Here is a 23313-nt window from a genome sequence, read left to right as displayed (position 1 = left end):
ATCATTTCCATTTTTACTAATCTCGGGTCTTTGTTTCTGGTTCAATTCTGGGCACAGGAGTCTTGTTTGGCAGTTATTTTCCTTCTGGGGTTGAAATACATCACATTAGGTCCTCTGACCTGGAGGGTGTTTGTAGTGGAATCATTTCTTAATGGAGTTATCCTTCAATGTGTCTTAGAACCACGCTCACAGATTTCACAATACTGTCTTTGTCCTGTGCTTTGATTTTATATCCCATGATGAGAATTTTTTCTGATTGTGTATATTTGGGGCTCAGTGAGCCTCAGCATGCTGATGTCTGTGCAGTTCCTAGGATTACAGAGTCCCTCTGCTGTTACTACACTGACTTTTTTTTTCTCAAAGAACTAGCCTTTGGATAGTGTTGCTGTTTGATCACTGAATGGTGGTGTCCCAAAGATACTGAGTGCTTTCTTCATTCTTTCCCTGATATTTTTCTACTTGAATAAGAAAATTTAAAAGACCCCTCTTCACTCTCAGTTATTTCTTATTCTGTTTGATCTAATATATCTTTAGGCTTTCAACTGAGTTTTTCATTTGAATTATTGAACTTTTCGTTTCTATATGGATCTATTTCAAAACATGCATTTCTCTGCTGGATCTGCATTTTATTATCAACGTCAGGGAATGGTTTATCTTCAGTCACTGAGATCTTAGCTATCAATGGCTTTTGAGAAACCATTCTTTGAATTCTCTATCAGGCCTCTCACCCATTTAAGATGCATGGCTGTCTGTTACTTAAGAGTTATGACCTTTTGGTGATATCATACGACCCAATTAATAATATTATATCCTGGGTTCCTATGCTGAAACTTGTCTATGTAGTGGATCAGCTGTCACTAAAATTGTATGTTTTCTTAAGTAAGTAGATTTATCCACGTGTCTGATGGCATTGGTGCATTAGGCAATGTTGCCATCATGTCCAGTTGGGCATGAAGTAAAGTCTCCTGTTGTTCTTTCCCTGTTATTGGTGAGTTTGTATACAGTCTATTCTGTCTCTGCTGGCCATCCAAGATAGGGAGCATGGCAATAATTTAGGCCGGTGTGATGCGGATAGCACCGCTTGTGAAATTCATACTGTGTGTTTATACCTACAATGGTAGTAGAGCCTTTAGTCAGATGATGGGAGGATCTTAGGCACTGCTGCCTTTTTATTCTTTGGGCTTTCTGGCATTGCTCACTGGACTAGTACTATGGGTGCTGAAACTCTATGTCTTCTTCCCAGACAATGGTCTGGGTCCAGTGCTTCAGAAGGAAAATTCTCTATTCCTTTGTCACACTCTTACTCAGTCTTTCTAACAGCTGATGATCAGACAAGATGTAGGCTGGACATCTCCTAGAGCAGTGTGACGTGGTGTTCCTGTCTGCTACTACTGAGTAGGTGGAACAAAGGAAGTCCCTACGTTGTATGCTACTGGTGGGCAATTGCTAGGGTGGACATAATAAGAAACCATGAGAACCAGAAACTTTCTCTAGGGGCGTCCTTTCTAACTCTGATTCTTTCTGATCTGGTGCCTTCCAGAGAGTAAACTGAAAGGTTTGATAGTCAGAGATGGGCAAACTTCCTCTTGGGCTTCCCTTAGCTGGGCAGGGTGTTAGTTAGGCTTTTCTGATTCTTTCTAGCTTAGTGTCTATCAGCGTGAGAAGGTAACAAGACAGGGCCACCACTAGCGAAGTTTCTCTTCAAACTGTCTTAGGCTGTGTGCTTGCAGGATGTTACAGCTGGGGCTCCTGTATTGCTCACGGGTATCCCAGCATGCGACTGTGTGTGGTAGCAGTGAAATGGAGTGGCAACATCTCAGGACGGACCACATGTTCTTCCTGCTGCTGCCATGCGTCTGCGTGTGCGCCTAACGAGCAGGCAAGCTTCATAGCCTGTGTCTTGAGGACGTCACCTTCCTTCCCTTACTCTCCATGCTGAAACACTGGTTCTCTGTAGCACAAAGCATCCTGTAGATTTGATTAGGAGCTGGACTTCAATGCCAAGCTTGGTTCAAGAGGCACCCACAACTGTACTAGTGCATTGGAATGTCTGTGGGGTCCACAAGATCGGGATATGCAGGTTTCCCACCCCTCAAGAAGTGTGACTTAAGACAAGCTGTCTTTTCTTGACATGGCTTTGGCCCACTAAGAACTTGCTAGGAGGTGATAAGAAGTCTTCTGGAAAGAAAAGACTTCTCTGAAAATTCCAGCTTGTTTCAAATATCATGATGCAGACCCCAGAGGAGTGCACAGCTTTTCAGTCACTAGGGTTGCTAGCACCTACGCTGACAGTGTTTCTGGAATCTGCACCACTCAACGCTTACCCCTACAGATGGAAGATACCACTTCTTCAGTCTGTGGAGCTGGGTGACAAGGGACAGAGTATTTCACTTTCTCTTTGTACGCTGCTGTCTCCAGTCTCTGTGTTTTCCCAGGTTCTAGTTTCTCTCCCACATACTTCTGGTTCTCTCCTACAGTCATTCCACTCGCGTGCAGCTTACCCCCATTGCTTTGGTTCTCCTGTGTGCAGCAGAGGTAAGCTCTAGGTACTACTACAATATTTAAGTGGCAAGGTCATGAATTTCTAGGAAACATACTTCTTTTTTTCCCTAGAAGTAAATTAGTCAATGAGTCTGATGCCATGTTTAACTTTATTGAGAAATAATAGGAGCTATTCAGTTATTGTTATATATGCAGTTAATCACTTGATAATTATCCACAGAAATAATGTACGATTTTAATTAATAGAAAACAAAAATATATAACATTTAATTACATATTCATTGAAATTTAAAGGCTGTTAGTTTAAGGGACCATCAGAAAAACCATTTACCAAAGGCATAGTTTTCTCATTTGAATTGCAGGTTTGAATTGGAAGTTTCATGGAGATTCGCGAGAGAACTGGTGGAAAGATATAAAAATCCCTAAATGATAGTCTCAAGAACTCAGATTTTAAAGTTATTCATGTACACGAGGGAAAGGAGTGTTTAGGAGAGCAGGTGCTCGATAGGATGGAGAGGGAGCCTCTGGAGACGAGCTTCCGGCCTGAGTATCCCAGCAGGGGCCAGTGATAGTCCAGTCTCTGGGTGTCGGAAGACCGCTGGAAACAGTCTGCATTTTCAAAGAGAAACCATAGTGTTTTGTAAATGAACAGGGAAAGCAGCAACTCAAGAGTACGAGCCGCCGGTGGCAGGCACAAGAGAACAAGGGAACAGCACGGCCACCACAGGGAATATGAGGCAGAGTCCCGATGCTCGAGAGGCAAAAAGAAGCTGGAAACTGGTTGAGTTGAGTCAGATAGAAGATGTAGGCATGCCAGTAGCACATGGACCAAGTCAAGATGTAGCTACAGAAAGGTGATGTTCAACACACAGTAGGTGTTGGTGAAAGGATGGTGGGGAAGACCAGCAGAGCAATGGCAGCTTCCTTCCTGGAAGATGACGGCAAACTAGCCTTTGCACTTACACTCTTTCCTGTCCACATAGGTGCTTGTCGTATGGACCCTAATACTAATTCTTTCCTATCAACATAAAAAGCAAGAATGAAAACACAACTTCAAGATAAGCCAGAGTGAAACATTTTCCTCTTTATATCCAGGTATTACTTTTGAACTAAAATAAAAATTTCCAACATGTAACCAAGAATATATTTAGTGAGCAACAGATTTATCGTTGAACATGCTTATCATAAAGCTTGATTATACAGGTAGAGTATGACACTTCAAATTTTCAACAAATTTTAAGGGAGGCATTTCAACTTGTAGATCTATATAAACACAGATGTGAAAATGTATCACAGTTTTAAAAATCTGGTAAACATACTTGACCTTACTAAAAGGAAAATGAAACTAGTAATTTGCAAAACATTAAATTCTAGGAAATGCACATATTTCTTCTGGAAAATGTATGTGTTGGGTTATGTATGTAGGAGAATAGAAGGAACAGCTGGTGTTGGAATTGGGTAACTCAGGAGTCGAGCATTCTTAGAGAAAACCTTAAGACAAACAGAACTCTAGAACTGGGGACCTGTTTGATAGCATGCTTGCCTAGCATGAGCAAGGTCTTGGATTCAGTCCTCAGCACTACGAAAGAAAGTTCCTTGGGGTGTGTGTGGAATAGTTGTAGCAATTCCATTAACAAAGGCTAAAATAAAGAAGCAAGGAAATCTTCAGTTTCCTTACTTTGATATTATCACCTTATTAAATTTGAGATATTATCACTTTATCAAATTAAAAATTTGAGTTCAGATTTTCAATTATAGGGAAATAAATGAGTTTATTTATTTTTTGGCTCCTCGAAAAGCTGCAATTATGGAAAGGTAAAAGAAGGAGAAAGTAGTCAACAAACCAATATGTAGGGTTGTCGTAATTAGCATCACCTGTCAATCTGACACAATCTCAATTGAGTAATTCCTTTCATCTGGTTGGATTTTTGTGGGCATGTCTTTGAGGGACTGTCTTGACTAATAATTGAGACAGAAAAGCCAAGCCCATTGTGGGCACATGGTCCAGAGTTGTATAAGGAAGCGAGCCGAGCAAGTGAACCAGAGAGCAAGACAGCAAGCGAGTTCCTGCACTGACTTCCTTCAATGATGGGCCATGACTTGGAAGTGTAAGATGAAATAAACCCTTCCATGCCCTAAGTTTCTTTTGGTCAGAGTGTTTATTCACAGTAGCAGAACGAAAGCATCAGAACAAAAGATGGCAATACAAATCCATAAAATATTTAAAGAAAAATAGTATTCATTATTGTTGAAATGAAATTTAACAAGAGTCGCAAAACTGGGGATTGAAGACTGTTCCTTCATGAACCTAAAAATCTACAAAAGGAGACAGTAAAACTTATGTATGTGATTTATTTATGAATAAATTCCCAAGGAAAAAAAAACAGTGTGCTTAACAGTGTGTGCTGAAGAGACAGGTGAGCTGGGCAAGCTATGAGGAGGCTTGAGTATAGTGCTGATGCCAGAGACTGGTTCAAGAGCTAATAGGGAGCCATTCCAGCTTTTCACGCAGGACGCTAACTTCAGAAATAGTTAGAGGCAGTATCCTCATTATGGCAAACTGTTGGGTGAAATGAAATTTTGTATCTAGAGTTAATGTTGTCATCTAGTCTCTAAGTGCTATGACTGGCATGGAATATGCTTAAATAATAAAAAGCTAGATTAAAAAAAATTGCTTCTCCAGTTTACAATGTACCCCTTAATAAAGACATAGAAGGCATTAAATTTGAACATGTGGAAGATTCCTGCAAAGATGACGCCCCAAAGCTTGTTTTTAGATGACCTATTAAATGAACATGCTGTGTTATACACTGGATTGTGCCCGACTAAAACTGTATGATTTTACAGTCTCCAAAGCTGTGAGAGGTGGGGTTCCATTGTTGAAACCTCTCGGGGAATGTGAGTTTTATAGGGAAATAGATGTGTCTTGGGAGGTCCTTTACTAATATTCTCTTCCCATTTTTCCCAAAATATTTTTTTTTGGCTCTCTCACATGTGAAAGGCAGAGAGGGCCATGAAGGTGAATTGAGCATTGCTGGATTGCTGCATGTATTGTCTAATTTGTTCTAAGTAGGAATTCGCAACACAATGATACATAAGTCATGTTTCAAAACAACTTTATTGAAAAAAAGGTGATAGAAAAAAGTGTACAATTTGTAATTCACAATTAAGTCTTCTAATAGCATATGTACAGCTACACATGTTAACCACAGTGGACAAGGAAAATAACAGTCCTTGATAACTTTTCTTAAGGATAATCAATAATTTACTTTTTTATCATCACAAATTACCACAATTATCTAGCTACATGACCAGTGTCACTACGTATCACAGGAAGATTGTCCACCCACACTTCACCGAGACAAAGACAACCGCCATTAATGTGCTAAATGTACACAAGGCCGTTAAAAGGGGTGTTATTCCATGAATAAGACAAGATGTGGCATGTAGTTCATGAGCAGATTTGATTTAGTATTCACTATGCCAGGAAGTAAGCATAGACGTGTTTTGGCATTGAACTATTAAAATAGAAAATAAGAAAATTAGAGAAATAAATCCAGATTTTAACTTACAATAGATACATTAAAATAGGAAATTAATTAGAGCCTTAGTTTTTGTTGGAGTTTTTTCCTTTCCTTTGTTTTTTCATTGTTTTATCTTTTTTCTATAAATGAGTGCTATGAATATATCACAAGTTAAGGAAAGATAGTAGCCAAAGAAGGTACCAGCATATGAAAAGCAAATTAAAAAGTACCAGATATTTTTGCTTACAAAAAATTTAAACCGTAAAGTCACAAAATATATATAAAAACGCCACATTGAACGAGGCAATCATACTCTACCGAAACTGGTAGCATGCTCCGGTAAGCCACTTGTCCCATTTGCCAGGTCATACGGTGGTCACCGACAGAAAGGCATTATGGACTCTTGTGCCATCTGGAGATTTGGCTCCGTGGGTCATCAGTTCTTGGATTGTCATCCAGTTATCCAAAATCTTCTTGTTTCTCTTTTTCATCATCTTTTTGTGGCTCAGTTCAATGATGCTCAACTCCTTCTTGCCCTCGCCGCTGCTCTGCGGGCTCTCCTTGAGACACTCCAGCCGGCTCCGCATCATGAACTCCCTGCGCCGGCGTTGCTCCTTGGCCCTGACCAGGTGTTGCTTTCTCTCCTCCTTGCTCCAGTAGCGCCCCATTTTCATCTCACTCATGGTATCATCGTCTGTGGTCATGCCACTCCTCTCCTCCTTGATCTTTAAGGCACGTTCCTTCAGAATTCGGTCTCGCACTGGTCTCTTTGTTATGTACCGGGTCCCGTCACTCCTAATTTTTACCTTCCACTCCATCTTGGGCTCTGAGCCCTTTTGCGATTCCTTGCACATGCTCACCAAGCTGAGCTGACTCTGGGCATACTCCACGGCAGATTTCTGTTGAATTAACTGCATGTAGCTTTGATAATGCCGGGCATGCGCAGGGATGTTGGCATATCTGTAGGCGGAGCTGTGGTAAGGAGAGAGATAGGGAGTGTGCTCATTGACTGTGTTGTCCTGATCCGGAAGCTGGTGAGTTTCTAGACTCTTCTCCAGGCTTTCAATGCTGCAGCCTTCGTCGGTGGTTTTGACATGGGTAGACGTGTATTCCTTGGTGCTGGGTCTGGAAGCGGACTGATGGGCTGTCATTGTGCTTCTCAGATTTTTCTTATTGGCGAGGTTGATCATTCTTGGAAGGGAACTGTCGGGAGACCGGTCGATAGTTAGTGGAGTGCTTCTGCTGCTCTCGGCTGTGTTGTATGCACTTGAGCTGTCCTTGTCTGACTTTTCGGGATGTTCCATGATGTCATCTAGTTTTCCCCTCGTCGTATCCAGGCTGGTGTTGTAGTTTCGGAATCCTCCATCATGCAGTGCCCAGATGTCTCCATACTGGTCCGTCACTTTCTGGAGCCTGTGAGCCTGCATGATGTTCTGGCACTCCAGCTCAATGTTTCTTAGCTCTTCGTTAAGCAGCTGCAGCTCATGCTCCACCCCGTCCTGCGCCCCTCGGTTGCATTCAATTGTGCTACTCGAGTAGTACAGGTCATAGTCTCCGTGGTTTCGAATCTTAAGTTCCAGCAGCTGCTGGAATCCTTCACACACCTCGTGGTTGCTGGCACAGTCTGAGTCCAAGCACTCTCCACCAGCAAAGCTCTCATTGCATTGAAGCTCAAGGCTTCCTAGGGTGTCTTGGCTTTGCCCCAGCTCTCTCTTGCTCTTCAAAGACGTTCTATGGGGGTCCTCGACTGCATTCTCCTGCTCCGAGCTCTCATCATTCCTCAAGCTCTCATCGGTGCGCCCCACTCCACTGTCCTTCTCCTGGTTGTTGGAAGAAGATGTCGCTGTGTCTGTTGTGCCTTCTTCTTCTTCCTGCTTCTTTGGCTGAAAATGAAGTTACGAGATCATAAGAATTCATTCTGTAAAAACACAGGCTCTTCTACACCTGCTTGAGAAACAATGCTTCAGGGCTAAGGTGCAGTTCCTAGAAGCAGCTCTAACTGTAGCATGCTTACTAATTAGCTCATGACAGCCTTCTGTGAAGCAACGTAGAGGGAATAAGCAGTTCTTTCATTATGCCTCTAACACTCACTGGGTGTAAACAAGACAGCGTACCTGGAAACGAAGAATCTTTACCTTCAGGCTTTCCTCTCTGGCAAACTGAGGTAAAAATATACATGAAGTGACCCTGAACTTCTCAGGTGAAAACGTACAGAAGCATACCTAACAGTATCTACATCTTTAGGATTTCAGTGATCCTGTGTTTGGGAGCCACAATCACCTAACTGTTGCTGCTTCTTGACTTTCCATAAATGAATTAGAATAAAGTAGTAAGGACCAATTATCTAACACTGACTTGTTGATTTATTTAGCGATTTACTTAAAGCTCTGCTTGTACTGCCCATTGGCCAAGCACGACTTTACTTGCTCCCTGGTACAGGATGACCTGGAGAAATAGCCAAAACAATGGACCATTACGCCCAACAACCTACTGACTCCCCTATTATGCTTCTGTAAAATCTCTTTTGGTTCCCCACCCTGCCTTGTGGTTTTAGGGTATAAAATGAAAATACGAACTGGAGCCAGGATCAAAGCCTTGCAGGGACTGTCCTAGCTTTGGTCCAAAAGTGAGTGTTATGTCCTTCCATCACAGCTATTGGGGTCAGAGGGCTTATTTCCGGATTCCCACAACATAAATTCAGAGGAAAACTGACTGAAGATAGTAAGGCCCATATCACAGACTATTAGAGCTATGCTAACATGCTGTGCTGGAACTCCCAAGCTATCTCTCTGTCTGTAGAGGAGAAAGCTCCACTCCAGACAAATCTAGGCTGTTAGTAGCAGCATGGGCTGGAAGGCAAACTCTCCTCCCACTCCACATCACTTAAGGCCGATGTGCCCTGTTCTGGATACATGGCCATAATACACCTCCAAATTAATGCTTCTCCGAAGCAAGCACAATGTACTAGGACTCAATCACATAAAAAGCACTCTTAGCCAGCAATTCTCTGCAAAGATGAATTGGTGTAGGCCTGGGCTTACCGGGACATATAAATTTCTTAAATACTAAAATTCCTTAGCAGTGGCCCCTATGGCATGGATCCAGTTTTACAGACATAAGCAGAAGCGGTCAGGCTGACTAGTGACTGATACAATAACCTCAAACTCCTGTGAACGATATAGCTACCCCCAAAAGGGAACCTGTGACCTGTAAAGGTGCATGCTCTGTGGCCCTTCAGGAGGGTGCAGCTCTTGCTGGTCGGCCATCTGAACTGACAACAGTCTTCCATGCCGAGATTCCAACCTTCCACATCCATTTCACTTTTTCCAGAAGGAAACCTCTGGAAACAGGGTGTCTCTGCATGAGTAGGCCAATGAGAGGCTACTGCTTTGACCTGCCTTCCTGGTTTAGGTATATAAGCTAAGTCTTTGGTCAAGGGACAGACTTCTGGAGATGAAGTTTAGTAGTCCTGGGCTGTTCCTGCCTTTGGAGTCTGGGTGTAGAAGTGGAATAATAAGGTTCTATGTGGCAGACACTGCACAGCTGTTTGGTCTGACCCAGTCGGGAGGTATACTCTTGTTTAATTGCTTTATATTTCCCCATACCTATTAGTTTCTTTTTCTCTGTTTTGTGAAGCCAGGTTGGTGACAGTTGGTTTGATAGAGGCTGAGGGATTTGGGGGCTACCTCAATACTCCTCTGAGAACTTTCTATATATGAAGCACTCTGGTTCTGAAGAATAAACACTGTCTCCAGCCTTCCCTGGATATGCTGGGCAACAAAGGCCCCATGATAGGTGCTAGCATAACTTACTATATTGTCACGTGGAAACATGCCCCACTCCTGGGTTAGAAGGAACTCAGCTCATCAGAAGGTGTACTTGAGAGTGGCCCTTTCCCTGAGCTACCTACACACTTGGAGTCAGTGTGTTCTGAGACACTAGGAGGGGGTGTCTGGCAGATGGGTGACTCTGGTTAGCAGCAGCACGGTGGCTTGAAACATTTCCTGAGCAGTGCCTTTCCTTAAGCAACCAGATACGCCTCTCACAAAAGGAGTTCTGGAGACCACCGAGCAGAATTTAGTTCAATCCCGCCAAGGGAAACTGTCCCTAGAATTCCTCAGACTAGGGTTGGTGCGAAGTGACTGCTTTCCTCAGACCTTCCTCTGCCTCCTGTCATCACCAAGCTTATGGCAGTGCCTTGTGGCCTTTCTCTGGTAAATTCACTTGGCTTCCGTGTGCTTCCCCCCCTTGTGTATGACTAGTGTGGCTCCTTTAAAGTTTCTTGTGGCTATTTCCTAGCGAGTTCTGAAACTGTAGCACTGAGCTGGCGTCTAAAGAGCTTTAGCTCTCTGAGTTCTTGATCTGCCCATTTTACGCCTGTTGATTCTTCCAAGCTACTTGTAAGACTGCTATTTCAGCCAGGCCTAGCTCAAAGGCAAATAGCTAGGAACAAATCCATAGACTCATTGGAAACGAAGACTAGGAAAAGAAACCAAACAAGACAATACACCACCACCACCACCACTAAAACAACACCATCATCACCACCACCATCACCGACACCAACAACAATACACCACCACCACCACTACAACACCACCACCATCATCACCACCACCATCACTGACACCACCAACAACACACCACCACCACCACTACAATAACAACACCATCATCATCACCACCATTACAACAACACCATCATCACCACCACCATCACCAACACCAACAACAACACACCACCAGCACCACTACAACAACACCATCATCACCACCACCATCACCAACACCAACAACACACCACCACCACCACTACAACAACACCATCATCACCACCACCATCACCAACACCAACAACAACACACCACCACCACCACTACACCAACAAAAATACCACCACCACCAACAACAACAACAGCAAACAACAACAACAACAACCCCAAAAAGCTCCATCAGGAGCTATGGAGATGGCTTCACTTCAAAAATCAATCCAAATACTATATAAGACTTGCACTAAAAGCCTTAAAGTTAGATGACCTTAGCCTTTCCATTTGTTGACGAATATGATTCAGTTTTAACTTTCTTTTTATTACCTGATAAATTTGTATTACAGTCTCCTGGTTAGCTGAAAGATACACAAACTTAGTGTATATGTGTTTCTATACAGTCCTTTGTATATTTGTTCTGTGGTATGTGTTTATATGAAAAAATGGAGAAATTCTTTTCAAATTGTCTCAAAATAAAAACTATTAATTTAAATAGTCCCTGTTAGTTCAAATCATTAATATATGATTGGATTTATTGAACAGGTAAGATTATATTTATTGTTGTTAGATATAAAACATGAGAATCTAAATAAGTTTAAATACTTGAAGCATATTTAACTATTAGTTAATGTGGGCTTCTTAAATTTTATAAAAATAAAGGACTATTCTGGAGGGTTATAGATGTATTTTCTTCCATTTTTGGTGTATGGCAGTTAAAGCTTGCTTTCTCCCTGAGTTGTGCTAAAGTTACTAAGATTTAAAAGTATATTTAACATGTATAATTGTATATGCAAAGAACACAAAAATGAAATGAAGATACCTTTTTACAAGAAAAACAGAAAGCAATGTTTATGGATAAGAAAAAAATTGTGTGATATTGGAGGGAAGGAAAGGAAGGAGGGAGGGAGAGAGGAAGAGAGGGAGGAAGAAAATTGGAAAGCTAAACTAGTCAGAGAGGCTCCGAGCAGTCCCAGAGAGTCCATAGAGGGCAAATCTTCTACAAGAAGAGATATTGTGGAAGCTTTGGTTATTACCTGGTTAGCCATTGTTAGGAGAAGATTGTTTATATGAGTCTCTGAAAATTGAGCACTAACACACTGATATGAAGCTGGACTCTCAATTCTCTGTCTGAAACAAGAGATTCTTAGGTTCTGTACTTCATCTTAGTTTATGAGAATCGGGCAGCCTTATTCTACTACCAATCATGACTCTTATTTTAAAATGCTTCATGCAGTAAAAGTAACTTTGTTTTTTTGGTCAACAGTTAATTCTTATCAAAATTCTACTTCAGTCACCTACACTTCTGCTTCTCCTCAAAAGTATTTGAGCTCAAATCCACTGAAACCTTCCATCTTCCCTACCCAACTCCTCCTCTGTTCCCTTCCCCGCCACTCCTTCTCACCTTCATGAGATATATTCTTTTTAAATTTTTATTGGTGTGTGTGTGTGTGTGTGTGTGTGTGTGTGTGTGTGTGTGTGTAAATGCAACCCGCTGGCTCCATTTGTGTTGCTCATGTGTGCATATGTTTAGGGTTAATTGCTTAAGATTTGATAATCAGGGGGACTTGTCACTGGAAAGAATGATTCTCCCTTATTCCAAAACCTTTGTAGCTCTTTATTTAGGGGTAAGGCCTTATGAGTGTTCCTTAGTCTGCCTGGGCATGTTATCTGGTGTTGCCATTATGTAAGTCTTACTTAGATGTTCATATTAGTGAGCTTTCATAGGTACAGCTTCTCCTTGGCAAATATAAAGATTTCTGTCTCACAGAAGACATTCTAGCCCCCAGGCTCTTAAACTCTTTCCGTTTCTTCTTTCTACAAGGCTCCCTGAGCCTTAGGTGTAGGAGTTCTTTTAAATACAATTTTTAGGGAAGCCTAAATTCATGAATAAGTTAGGTTTTCTTTGATAAAAATTGGTATGGCTACAGAAAATTATGTTTCATTGTTTAGATCTAGAATATAACATGGGGTTTTAGCTCAGTGGTAGTGGTACCTGCCTTTAATTCTAGAACTCAGGAGCCAGAAGCAGGCAGATCTCTGTGAGTTCAAGGCCAGTCTGGTCTACAAAGCTAGTTCAAGGACAGGCTCCAAAGCTACAGAGAAACCCTGTCTCCAAAAAACCAGACCAAATCAAACCAAACCAAACCAAACAAAGCAAAGATCACGGGGTTTTACTTATTTGTTTCATATTTTCTTCTTAAAGTTTTATACCTGTGCATGTCAAGACTCTGTAGGCCTTCCTCTCATTGCGCAGTGATATCTGCTCAGTGCCTTGACACAATGCCTGGTAGCAGCAGAAGAGAGGAGCAAACAGGACTTAGCAGGTGCCAGGCATTCTTGGCTTGAGAACATTTCTTCTGAATGTCTTTGTTGCCATGAGAACAAAACCAGAAAGAGCTGTACCTACACACACACACACACACACACACACACACACACACACACACACCACTCTCTGCTCTTCTAGTGACACCTCAGGAAAAAAATAAGAAGAAACCTGGCACTAGAAAAATTCGCAGGAATCCACAAGGATGACCCCAGCAAAAACCCTAAGCAATATTGGAGAGGATGCCCAAACTGGCCTTGCCCTGTAGTCAGATTGATGAATATCTTAAATGTCACCATAGAACCTTCATCCACCAACTGATGTGAACAGAGGCAGAGACCTGCAGCAGAGCACTGGGTTGAGATCCCAAAATCTAGTCGAAGAGAGGGAGGAGTAAGAAAATGAGCAAAGAGGTCAAGACCATTATGGGGACACCCACTGAAATAGTTTATCTAAGCTAGTGGGAACTCACCAACTCTGGCCAGACAGGAAAGAAACCAGCATAGGACTAAACTAGCCCCTCTGAATGTGGGTGCCAGTTGCACGGCTGGGGCAGACTGCGGGGCCTCTGGCAGTAGCACCAGGATTTATCTCTAATGTTTGTACTGGCTTTTTGGAACCCATTCTCTCCAAATGGATACCTTGCTCAGTCTAGATATAATAGTGAGGGCCTTGGTTCTTCATCCTCCCTCAAAGCAATGTGCCTTACTCTCTCTCTGAGGAGTGGATGGGTCGGGAAGAAGGTGGAGGAATATGAGGGGGAAAGGGAATAGGAACTGGGATTGGTATGTAAAATAAAAAAAAAGATAGTTTGTTTTCTTTTTTAAAAAAAAATAAAAGAAAAAAATAAACGCCAACTACAGCATCACCCAACACTACAGGGTTCTAGAGACTGGAAAGCAATCTGCTATTCGAGATACTGCTGTGAATGATTTACTGGGTTAAGTTGCTTCTCAGGAAAGATAAGAACTTCAGCATCTATGTGTCAGTCAACTCTCATTGACTAAAAGGAAGGGCAAAAATGGGCTCCAGAAAGAAATCACACACACACACAAAAAGGTCCCAAATGAAAAAGCCTGTAGGCCTGTGATGGAATCTCCCAGCTGTCTGTCCTCAGATAGTAGTTGTGCTAGACTTCGTATTGGCTTCACAAATAAGACTGTAGTCTGTGATACAGTGAACACTAGTGCGTGCATGCATATGAGCAGATCTCAACAAATGTAATGAGAAGCAGCCAAGATTGCAATATAGCCAAATAGTATAGCCAAAAAAAGTGATTCTATTCCTCAACCAGCCTTGGCTTCCCGTCTTGCTTTTAGATATCTTCATTTGGCTTCTTGCTCTGCTCGGTTCCTTCCTATGCTCTTTCCTATCGTTTATGGTGATTCTGTTTCTAGTAGTGGGCACCCGACTGCTTTTAAAGTTCCTAACTTGTTTGGATTGCCTAGACACAATGGTGAACATCTAGTATGATTCTTTCTCTACAAACAAAGTTTATTCCTCAACCCCAAATCTAACCACTCAACTAGACCCTCATTGAGCAGCAATAGCAGTTCTCACTGAACTTTCTAGATCAAAGAATGCATAAAGACAAAGGACAAAAATTACCTCTGACCTGGATAATATATGGGTATAATTTTCTTAATAAAATTTTCTTAATAACTAATAAAGTTCTGAGAATATCTTCTAGAAAAATAACTGAAGTCCTTCATTAGTGATTGACCATTATGAATTGGAACCAACTTTTTTGAGAATGGGTATGAACAGAAGGATCCAGTTTATCAGTACAACCATGTCACGTACTTAAGATCCCTTGTATAGAAAGTGACTGCCCACATTGAGCTACGCAGCCTATGTTGAGGCATGACATTTAGCCAGTCAGTGAGTGTCCCAGCTAGTTTTATGTCAACTTGGCACAAGCTAGAGTTGTCTGAAAGAAGAGAACCTCTACTGAGAAAATGCCACCACAAGATCTAGCTGCAAGGTATCTTCTTAATTAGTGACTGATGGGGGAAGGCCCAGCTCATTGTGGGTGGTGCCATCCCTGGACTGATGGTCATGGGTTCTATTTTTAATAAAGCAGGCTGAGGAAGCCAGAGGAGTAAGCCAGTAAGCAGCACCATTCCATGGCCTCTGCCTCAGCTCCTGCCCCAAGGTTCCTGCTCTGAGTTCCTGTCCTGACTTCTTTTTATGATGAACAGTGATATGGAAGTGTAAACTATGTAAACCTTGCCCTTCCCAAGTTCTTTTGGTCATGGTATTTTATCGCAGCAATAGTAACCCTAACTAGGACATGTTCTCCCTTCCCAGCCCCTAGAAATCCCCTCAAATTAACCCATCACAGAGTAAGTTTGAGCCCTGCTTCAGCTCCTGGCCTCCTTCCTAGTTGCCAATACAACACAGCTTTTTTTATTCTGTAAAAGTCTGAAGTCATGATGTTGGCTACTGTACCAATTGAACAGTGATCCCTTCCCCAATAACAAGTGAAAACGGATAGCTTCCAGGAAAATTTGAGCAACACAGATGAGCAGGCTTTCATATAATACAAAACATGTTTTTGACATATATGGACATATCTAATCTGCATATAGGTTGCATATATGCATATATATAATTTTACTACCTGATAATTTTTATTTTCATAAAGAACAGCTTATCAATGGCCCAAAGAGATGGATATACTAAAAGCCTTTCTTTCCTCACTGCATGTCATCCGTGATCCACCTTATTCACTCCACATCATTTTCCTTACTGTGCATTTACTCACTATAGTAAATATCTATCTCCTAACTCTAGCCTACATGACTAAACCCAATTAAGCCTGTGGTAAGAAAGAATGGATGGAATAATAAAAGTACTCTAAAGTACGTTTAAAAACTCTCTAGATAATTGCTATTTCCTTCTTCAAAAGTAATGTCATATAAATAATAAGAAAATACAGCTCTCTCTCTCTCTCTCTCTCTCTCTCTCTCTCTCTCTCTCTCTCTCTCTCGTATTAATTATAGGATTCTCAAGCTTTCCCTACAATAAGTTCATGTATTAGTTATGACTACATGGATTGATTTTAAATGCCTTTCTGATAAAAAAAAATTACAGTTAGCAAAGGAAAGCCATTCACAGCCCCATGTCTGGCTCTGTCTGACAAGGGCTACATGCTGTGCCTCGCTCACCTTAACCCTGATTGATGGTCATATTACTTCTGGGAGTTTGAGTATATATGCAACAGTCCTTACAATGAAAGCACGCTCGTATCTTGTAAGGACTTGAGACAGTGCAGAATGGCTGGTCTTTTTCTTACTTCATGTACAATTGGAAGGATACAAACCATGCCATGCGAATCACTGTACAATGACTTCATGGCCACTGTGCAACCCAAGACTGCGTAGAAAGTTAACCTTGGTGATATAAGGCATTCACTAAACTGCCTCCAAATTCAAGTTGCTAAGTTGACTTTGCATTCACCGGTCTGTGAAAAACTGTGAAAATGAAAATCTCCCTTCCCATCCCAGAGTTTCTTGCTCTAACATAATGTTCCTAACATAATGCCTGGCTGTCATTTATCCCTCTGGAATTAGGACTCTGACAGACAGTGTTTCTGACAGGACATTGCTCATGCAAAAGTCCTTCTTATGAGGGCAAAAGGTGTTTTAAAGGTGTTTGTACTTCTCATCAGTTTCCAGGCTTCTGGTGAAGAAAAATGGCCACACAATGGGTCTCTAACCTCAGGGACGTTTTGTGTTCCTCCACAAGCCCTCACCGTTGTATTCCATCTGATGGGAGCAGGCAGCACTTGGCACTGCATGCTCCTGAACAGGATCTCTCCCTTACTCTTTATTCCAACAACCTCTTGTCAATTCTGTACTGGTTACATTTTTTTATCTAAGAAAGAAAAAGCCTGGAGCAAGGATTTTCTTGGTTGTAAGCAGCAGCTGCCAACAAAAGATATCTTTATTTGTGGCTGGTGCTGACTGAAGTCATATATAGAAACTCCCACCCTTCCTATACTGCAAAACAACTACCACCCAGTGGCATCACTTCTGAGCACAGGCTAGGAGAGGGGCCAGCAAGAATCCTGAGATACATCACTTCTGGCTGTGTCGACAGTGAAGCTTGCTGTCTCAGGGTGTAGTTACGACATTCTGTTTGAGATGGTAGCATGAAAACATATTTCATTATTCAGGTTGGTGAGGTGTTAGAATGGCTATGCTTCACATGGTTTAACCTGTCAGGATTTTTTTTTAAAAAAACATCTTTTTGGATGAGTTAATAATTAATGTTGGGACTAGGATGATAATTAAACCAAGTAGTAAATTGACAGGAATGTTAGCAAGAGATATGTCAGGCAGATGAAAGACATGAATTAGAATAAAAAGTAGGTCATTTTTTTGTAGTGCAAAAATAACAAAAATAAGACTCTTAGACTTACTCTGCCATAGCCACGCCATGATCTTCCCTCATTGTGTATTAATTAAGGTCAGGAACTCTATTCTTTCAAACATTCTAAGTAGCAGGATGGTACTTGGAACATTAAGAGTTCAAATTTCTGTTGAATGAATGTGTGACCGTAAGATAACATAATGTCGGTCACCTCAAATAATGCTGTGGGGCATGCATACAGCCGGCATGGGGCTAAAGATCACCTTTATGGTTGTTTAGGTGCACACAGGTGTGATTAACCCATGAAGTAGACAAATCCTTATATCACATCTTCTTCTCTTTACATTTATAGAAACATTTTATATTGTAAAGTCCAAATTTCCATTTTTGAAGTTACTCCACATTTGATAGCTGCTTGTTCCTAGTAATTATAGCCAAATACAACACACATATTTACTATTAAGTTTCTGCAAATTACACTGAAAACTCCCTATTTCAACATCTTAATGCTACTGCATTATATTAACAATATTGCTCAGGCTTTCCAAACTGGGAATAATCTTAATAGAAAAGGTGCGTATTCCTTCTGCTTCATTTGAGAAGATCATTTGCCCAAAAAGATTACAGAGTTGTTTGATCAACCCCTTTGACTGTGTTTCCTTACCCATTAGAGAAAACTAGCGACATTTCCAATGATGCTGTTCAGATGGGTGGCCCTACCTGCTGTAGCTCATTGGCTGTGCACTGGGCCCCTTCATTATGTTCTTCCTCCAGCATCTCTGAGTTTAACTCCTCTAAGAATTCATTCCTTTCATCTTCCAGCCAGCCTTCATCCAGCTGCAAAGGAAAACATTAGTACATTACATTACGTTAGGGAGACCCATGCTAAAATAGGGTAAGCCTCAATGCGGGCTTGCCGACCAGCTCTCTTTATCCGTGATTCTCTTCAGAGCCGCAGCCCCCCTATAGTCACCTCTCAGAAAGAAGAAAAGGTGAGACAAAAAGAAAGGAAGAAAAGGATTCTCAGACCTTTTATCCTCTACTGAAACAGCTTTAGATTTTTCTCTCATAACTGAGTAAATCCCACAGCACCGAGCATTACCTTCTTTCAGAACCCATGAAAAGCGCACTGTATAATCCACAGCTGGCGTGCTCATTATCTCCCACAGCCCTGGCTGAAAAGAACTGCAGTGGTTCTGATCCGGCTATGAGACAATTGGGCTTTTACCAAGAACAGCATCCCCCAGTGCGACTGTATACAATGTGCCCCCAACAAGCAGATTTTACCCTTATCCTGCTTTTTTAAAAAAATTTTTAGTTGAATGACTCAAGATAGCAAGGTGAAGCTCATCATAAAAGACTTGATAGACAAAAGATTTTATCTATAAAAAAAGAAAAGAAAAAAACACCCCAAAGACTAAAAACCAATCACCCAAACTTTAATTATTCTCTCTCTCTCTCTCTCTCTCTCTCTCTCTCTCTCTCTCTCTCTCTCTCTCTCTCTCTCTCACTTGCACTGTGTGTGTGTGTGTGCATGCATGCATGCATGCCTGTATGTGTCCAAATTCCATGGGGTCCACTGGAAACTCAGAGGACATCCTGTGGGAGTATGTCCTTTCTTGGCACCAGGTGACTCCAAGGAATCAAACTCAGGTTATCAGGCTCGGTGGTAAGTGACTTTATCCACTGAGCCATCTCACTGGCACCTAAATTCTTTAGGAAAATAAAAGTAACCTTAGCCATGCCTGCTTATTCACAGGGTCCTGAGAATTACTCAAGGCCTCAAGCGTGTTAGGCACATACTGTACCATGGAGGACACCCCAGCTCCCACCACGTCTCTTAATCCTAGGGATTCTGGCCAATGTGGTCTTTAAAGGAAGTGGAGTGGTACACAGTTCCGTTTGTGGGTGAGGCACTTTCAGTGAACCCTCACTGAAACAAATCTTGTTGGTTTCTTCACACAAAGTGAAGTAGGAAGCTGGAGATTGCCGTCACACTTTGATGGCTGTAGACAGCCAATGCGGATAATTGGCCTCCATTTCTGGAGCTGGAGTACACACATCAACTGTTTATGCTCATTAAATGACCCGTACTGCCATCAGAACTCTGTTCACTCTGGGCTACAAACAGCACAGGTGTCTACTGACAAAGGGGCAAGAGTCGGAGGTGTTTTCAGTAAGAAACCTTTAACGACAAATGAATGTCCGAAAGCTTAAAAAGAAAAAAAGCCAACTTGAAAATAGGATATTAAGTGGTACCACCAGCGTTCACACACTCACATGACGTTTATTAACAGAGGACAGTTCATGGCGTCATCGTAGTTAACATTCATTTTGACAAAACGCCTGGGAGAGGGAAAAGTCACGGAGGACTTGCCTCCATCAGGTTGGCCATGGGCATGTTTGTGGGTATATTTCTTTAGTTGTTAACGGAGGTAGGAGGGCCCATCCCGCTGTGGGTGGTGGCATCCCTGGGTAGGTGGGCCTATGTTATAACTGGTCTATGCCAGTGCGTAGCATCCTCTGTGGTCTTTGCTACAGCTCCTGCCTCCAATAACCCACAAGGAGCTCTTGCCCTGGCATCCCTCAGTGGTGGGGTAAAACAAACAACCAAGAAAGCAAACAGTTCTTTCCTCCCCAAATTGCTTTTGGTTGTGGTGTTTATCACAGCAAAAGGCAGCAAACTATAATGCACGGATTCCATGGTGGCCATTAAAGCCCACACAGAATTATATTACCTCAGATCTAACTGTATGCTAAAGTTCCTTGCAAGGAACAGGAACGGAGGATTAGCTTCACAGGACAAGGTGTGGTGTCTGCACAGAGTAGGTTAGGTCAGACACAGCACTGAGTAGAGAAAGGACGGAGTACACTGTCTCCAAACTAGTGGTTCCAAGTTTCTCTGAGAGCCTTTGCTGCCCCCATTTCCCGAGGGGAACGGGATAGAAAGCAATATCTTTAATGGTCTGAGGAAGAAAATGGGCAGGAAATGAAAGAAAGGTGACAGGGAAGGAAGGAAATGAGTTATTTAAAAACATTGCACAGATGCACACTGCTGCCCCCAGCAAGCACATAGATCATTCCCAAGGATCTGGAGAGCATTCGAAACATTTTTAAACACGCTATGGAAAGCACACAAATAGTGTGCTTCCTCATTTTCCCTGCTCAAACTACACACTCACGCAATGCAACAAGATATGCTTGAATTTGACAGACAAAGACAGCAGGTGGAGAAACGGGATTCGTCTGCTTTTTTCTTTTTTATCTCTACCATGTACCTTGTTAATTCTATTTTAAAGGTATGGTGTTATGATGAATTTTATTGGATGATTTCACTGGAAATCCAATTTTCAAAGCAATTACATCTTTTCTAGTGACATGTAGAGCTCTTTTTCAGAACCAAGGGTGAAGGCAAGCCTGGTTTGAGCAGGGGGTGTGGTGGTCTGTGGCACTGGAGACGTCTGTTAGCAAGGGGGAAAGAGTCTGATGTGATGGTTCGCCCTCCAACACTGACTATTGCAGAGGGAAAGCTCAGGAGCGCGAGCCTGATAGCCACCCTCTGCCACCAGGTATGCCTGGCGAAGAGTGGCAGGTCTAGTCTTAAGCCATTAATATCTATTATTTCTATTACCCATTATGATCACTCTGGGAAACGCTTCAGTTCTAAATTCATGAGCTTCCCAGCAGCTACAAGGGAGAACAGGAAATTGCCTCATAACAAACCCTTTCCACAACCGGGATGGCCGCTTGATTCTTTCCAACTTACTAAGAACTTTACTGTTCCCCTTTATTCTTTTCTTTCTTTTTTTCTTTAAGGGAATGGGATCAGTGAGATAATTGGCTCAAGAATCTTCCAGATAATTGTGACAATTTCAAACGTATTCTAAAATTCCCTCCTAGCACGAAGGCACTCCAGCCTGGTGTACGGGCTCATTCCTCTCCACCACGACCTCAGATGTGCGGCTCTACTCCGCTCCAGGCTACGGCAGACTTTATGAGAACCATTTAAAATGGTCAAGGGCATAAAGGAAATATATGCGGAAGGAGGGGTCTTTTTATATCCACTCTATTCAAGTCGGGACCCAGCCTGACACTGAAATACACGTTCTCCGTGTAATTTATAGAGAGAATGTAGTTACTGAGTCTGAAAAATATCAGATCAATAGCCCGGGAGACAAACGATGACATAACTAACTTCCCTCCCACAGCTGACAGGTGGGTAGGACAGTGACAGCGTGCTGTCCACTCTGCGTTCAAGAGGACAGGAACAGGAAGTGGAAACGGGCGTGAGGCAAGTGCCTTTCCCTGACCATTTACCTCTCCTTGTTGCTGATGGCACCTTCCTCTCTCAAGACAGACAAGTATTCCTTTTGAAGTGTCATTTTTAGGTGGCAGGAAAATGTTTTTGTCACGTTAATTATGGAAAAGAACTTGGGTCCTCCATGGAACTACACCAGAGAGAGTTTGTTTCATAGTTATTTTAGGAAGACTTAAGATGATAGCTACATTTGCTAATATTTTTCTCACTAGAGAATCCTTCATGATGCCTTAATATGCCAATTATATATTTTAGATGGAAGCCTAAAGGAAGGGTCTATACAGAATTTAAAATGAAATAATCTGAAGTCAACTATTTCTCATTTGTTAATGCATTTAAGAAACTATTAAGCAGACAGAGAGATAGGATTCCGTTTTGTGTGTTTTAAATTTTTCTCTAAAATCTATGCTTAGCTATTTTTCCTGGAGTCTTTAGTAGGCTTTTCTGGGGGTGAAGTTAGACAGTAAGGATCAGCCTTTGCAGTGTTTTGTATCTGTGTTTATAGAGACAGCCATGGAAGAGATTCCATGCCGCCTAGCAGGAACACATAGACATTCATTCATGAACCCAGTGAATACAACGTCCAGGCTCAAGACCCTGCCCTCTGTTCGAACCTGCATATCGGGCCTGGCGACCAGGAGCACAAGTCTCTTACACTCCTCGCTTGACAGCAGAGCCACGGCCTCTTCCCGGTTCTGGATGTCTTCCCCATTTATCTAGAGAACAAATGCAAGTGGCACATTAGTTTCTATTTCCACAATGCTGCACACAATAAATGGCAAATATCAGCTCATTTATGGTGAATGTATGGACAATGAAACTCCCACAATGGGCTCATCTTCGCCCCTCCGTGGAAAGTGCCTTCACTCAATTACACGCGCGCTGTAAGAGCCGTATCGATCCCTGAAGGATGGTGGACATCACAGGAAGCAGTTATGTTCATAAATGTCCAACCTGCGCCCTGGCAACATACATCTAGCAACACAATTAACCAGCCCCTGACAGGTGACGTTCATCTTTCTCCGCTCAGAGTAATGGAAGTGTCACTCTGAGATAATAGTGCTGGAGGAAGCGGCTGGCAGTTCCGCAACTGAAATCCTTCATCCTGCACGCTCCCGGGAGCCAATTAGAGAGCCGCGGAGGACCCCTGAGCAGGCTGCGCTCCCAGACTGCTGCTGACCTGGGCTCAGTTAATCACTTCGTGTTTGGGTGGGAGCCTGACTCAGTTGTCCAAACATCACTCCAGTTATATCCCAGATGAGTCTCATCCAAAAAGAGAAGAGCTCTTTAGGACCCTGTTCCCTACACTTGACTCCTTCCAAGGGTTTACCCATTTCCTCTTTCAAAAAAAAAAAATCACATGCAATATTTTAAGTATACTTGGAAATTTTAAAGATTGAATCAAGTAAAATTGACTTTTATCAAAAGAGGGAAAGAAACCAACCTTTTGTGAGCTTTATATTGTGCAGAAAAAAAAAATCCTACAACATTCAGACATGC

The 23313-nt window shown here is 42.1% G+C and overlaps 2 protein-coding genes across 3 annotated transcripts in view; one reads left to right on the top strand and one right to left on the bottom strand.

Moving 5' to 3' along the window:
* Positions 1-23313, top strand: part of Gxylt1 (glucoside xylosyltransferase 1) — an 817907-nt gene that overhangs the window by 475705 nt on the left and 318889 nt on the right. The window lies entirely within an intron of this gene.
* Pdzrn4 (PDZ domain containing ring finger 4) overlaps positions 5527-23313 on the bottom strand; it is a 348820-nt gene continuing 331033 nt past the window's right edge. For both annotated transcript variants that reach the window (XM_075960414.1, XM_075960415.1), the window contains 3 exons: positions 22428-22529; positions 18216-18332; positions 5527-7909 (listed from right to left, as the gene is read on the bottom strand). In XM_075960414.1, coding sequence (XP_075816529.1) covers positions 6392-7909; positions 18216-18332; positions 22428-22529 — 1737 coding nt within the window. In that variant the 3' untranslated portion in view covers positions 5527-6391. The remainder of the gene's footprint in view (positions 7910-18215; positions 18333-22427; positions 22530-23313) is intronic.

Source organism: Microtus pennsylvanicus, chromosome 2 (genome assembly GCF_037038515.1).
Source record: "Microtus pennsylvanicus isolate mMicPen1 chromosome 2, mMicPen1.hap1, whole genome shotgun sequence".
NCBI classification, from domain to species: Eukaryota; Metazoa; Chordata; class Mammalia; order Rodentia; family Cricetidae; genus Microtus; species Microtus pennsylvanicus.
Note: the sequence above shows the minus strand (reverse complement) of the source record. Positions and strands in the feature narration are given on the sequence as shown.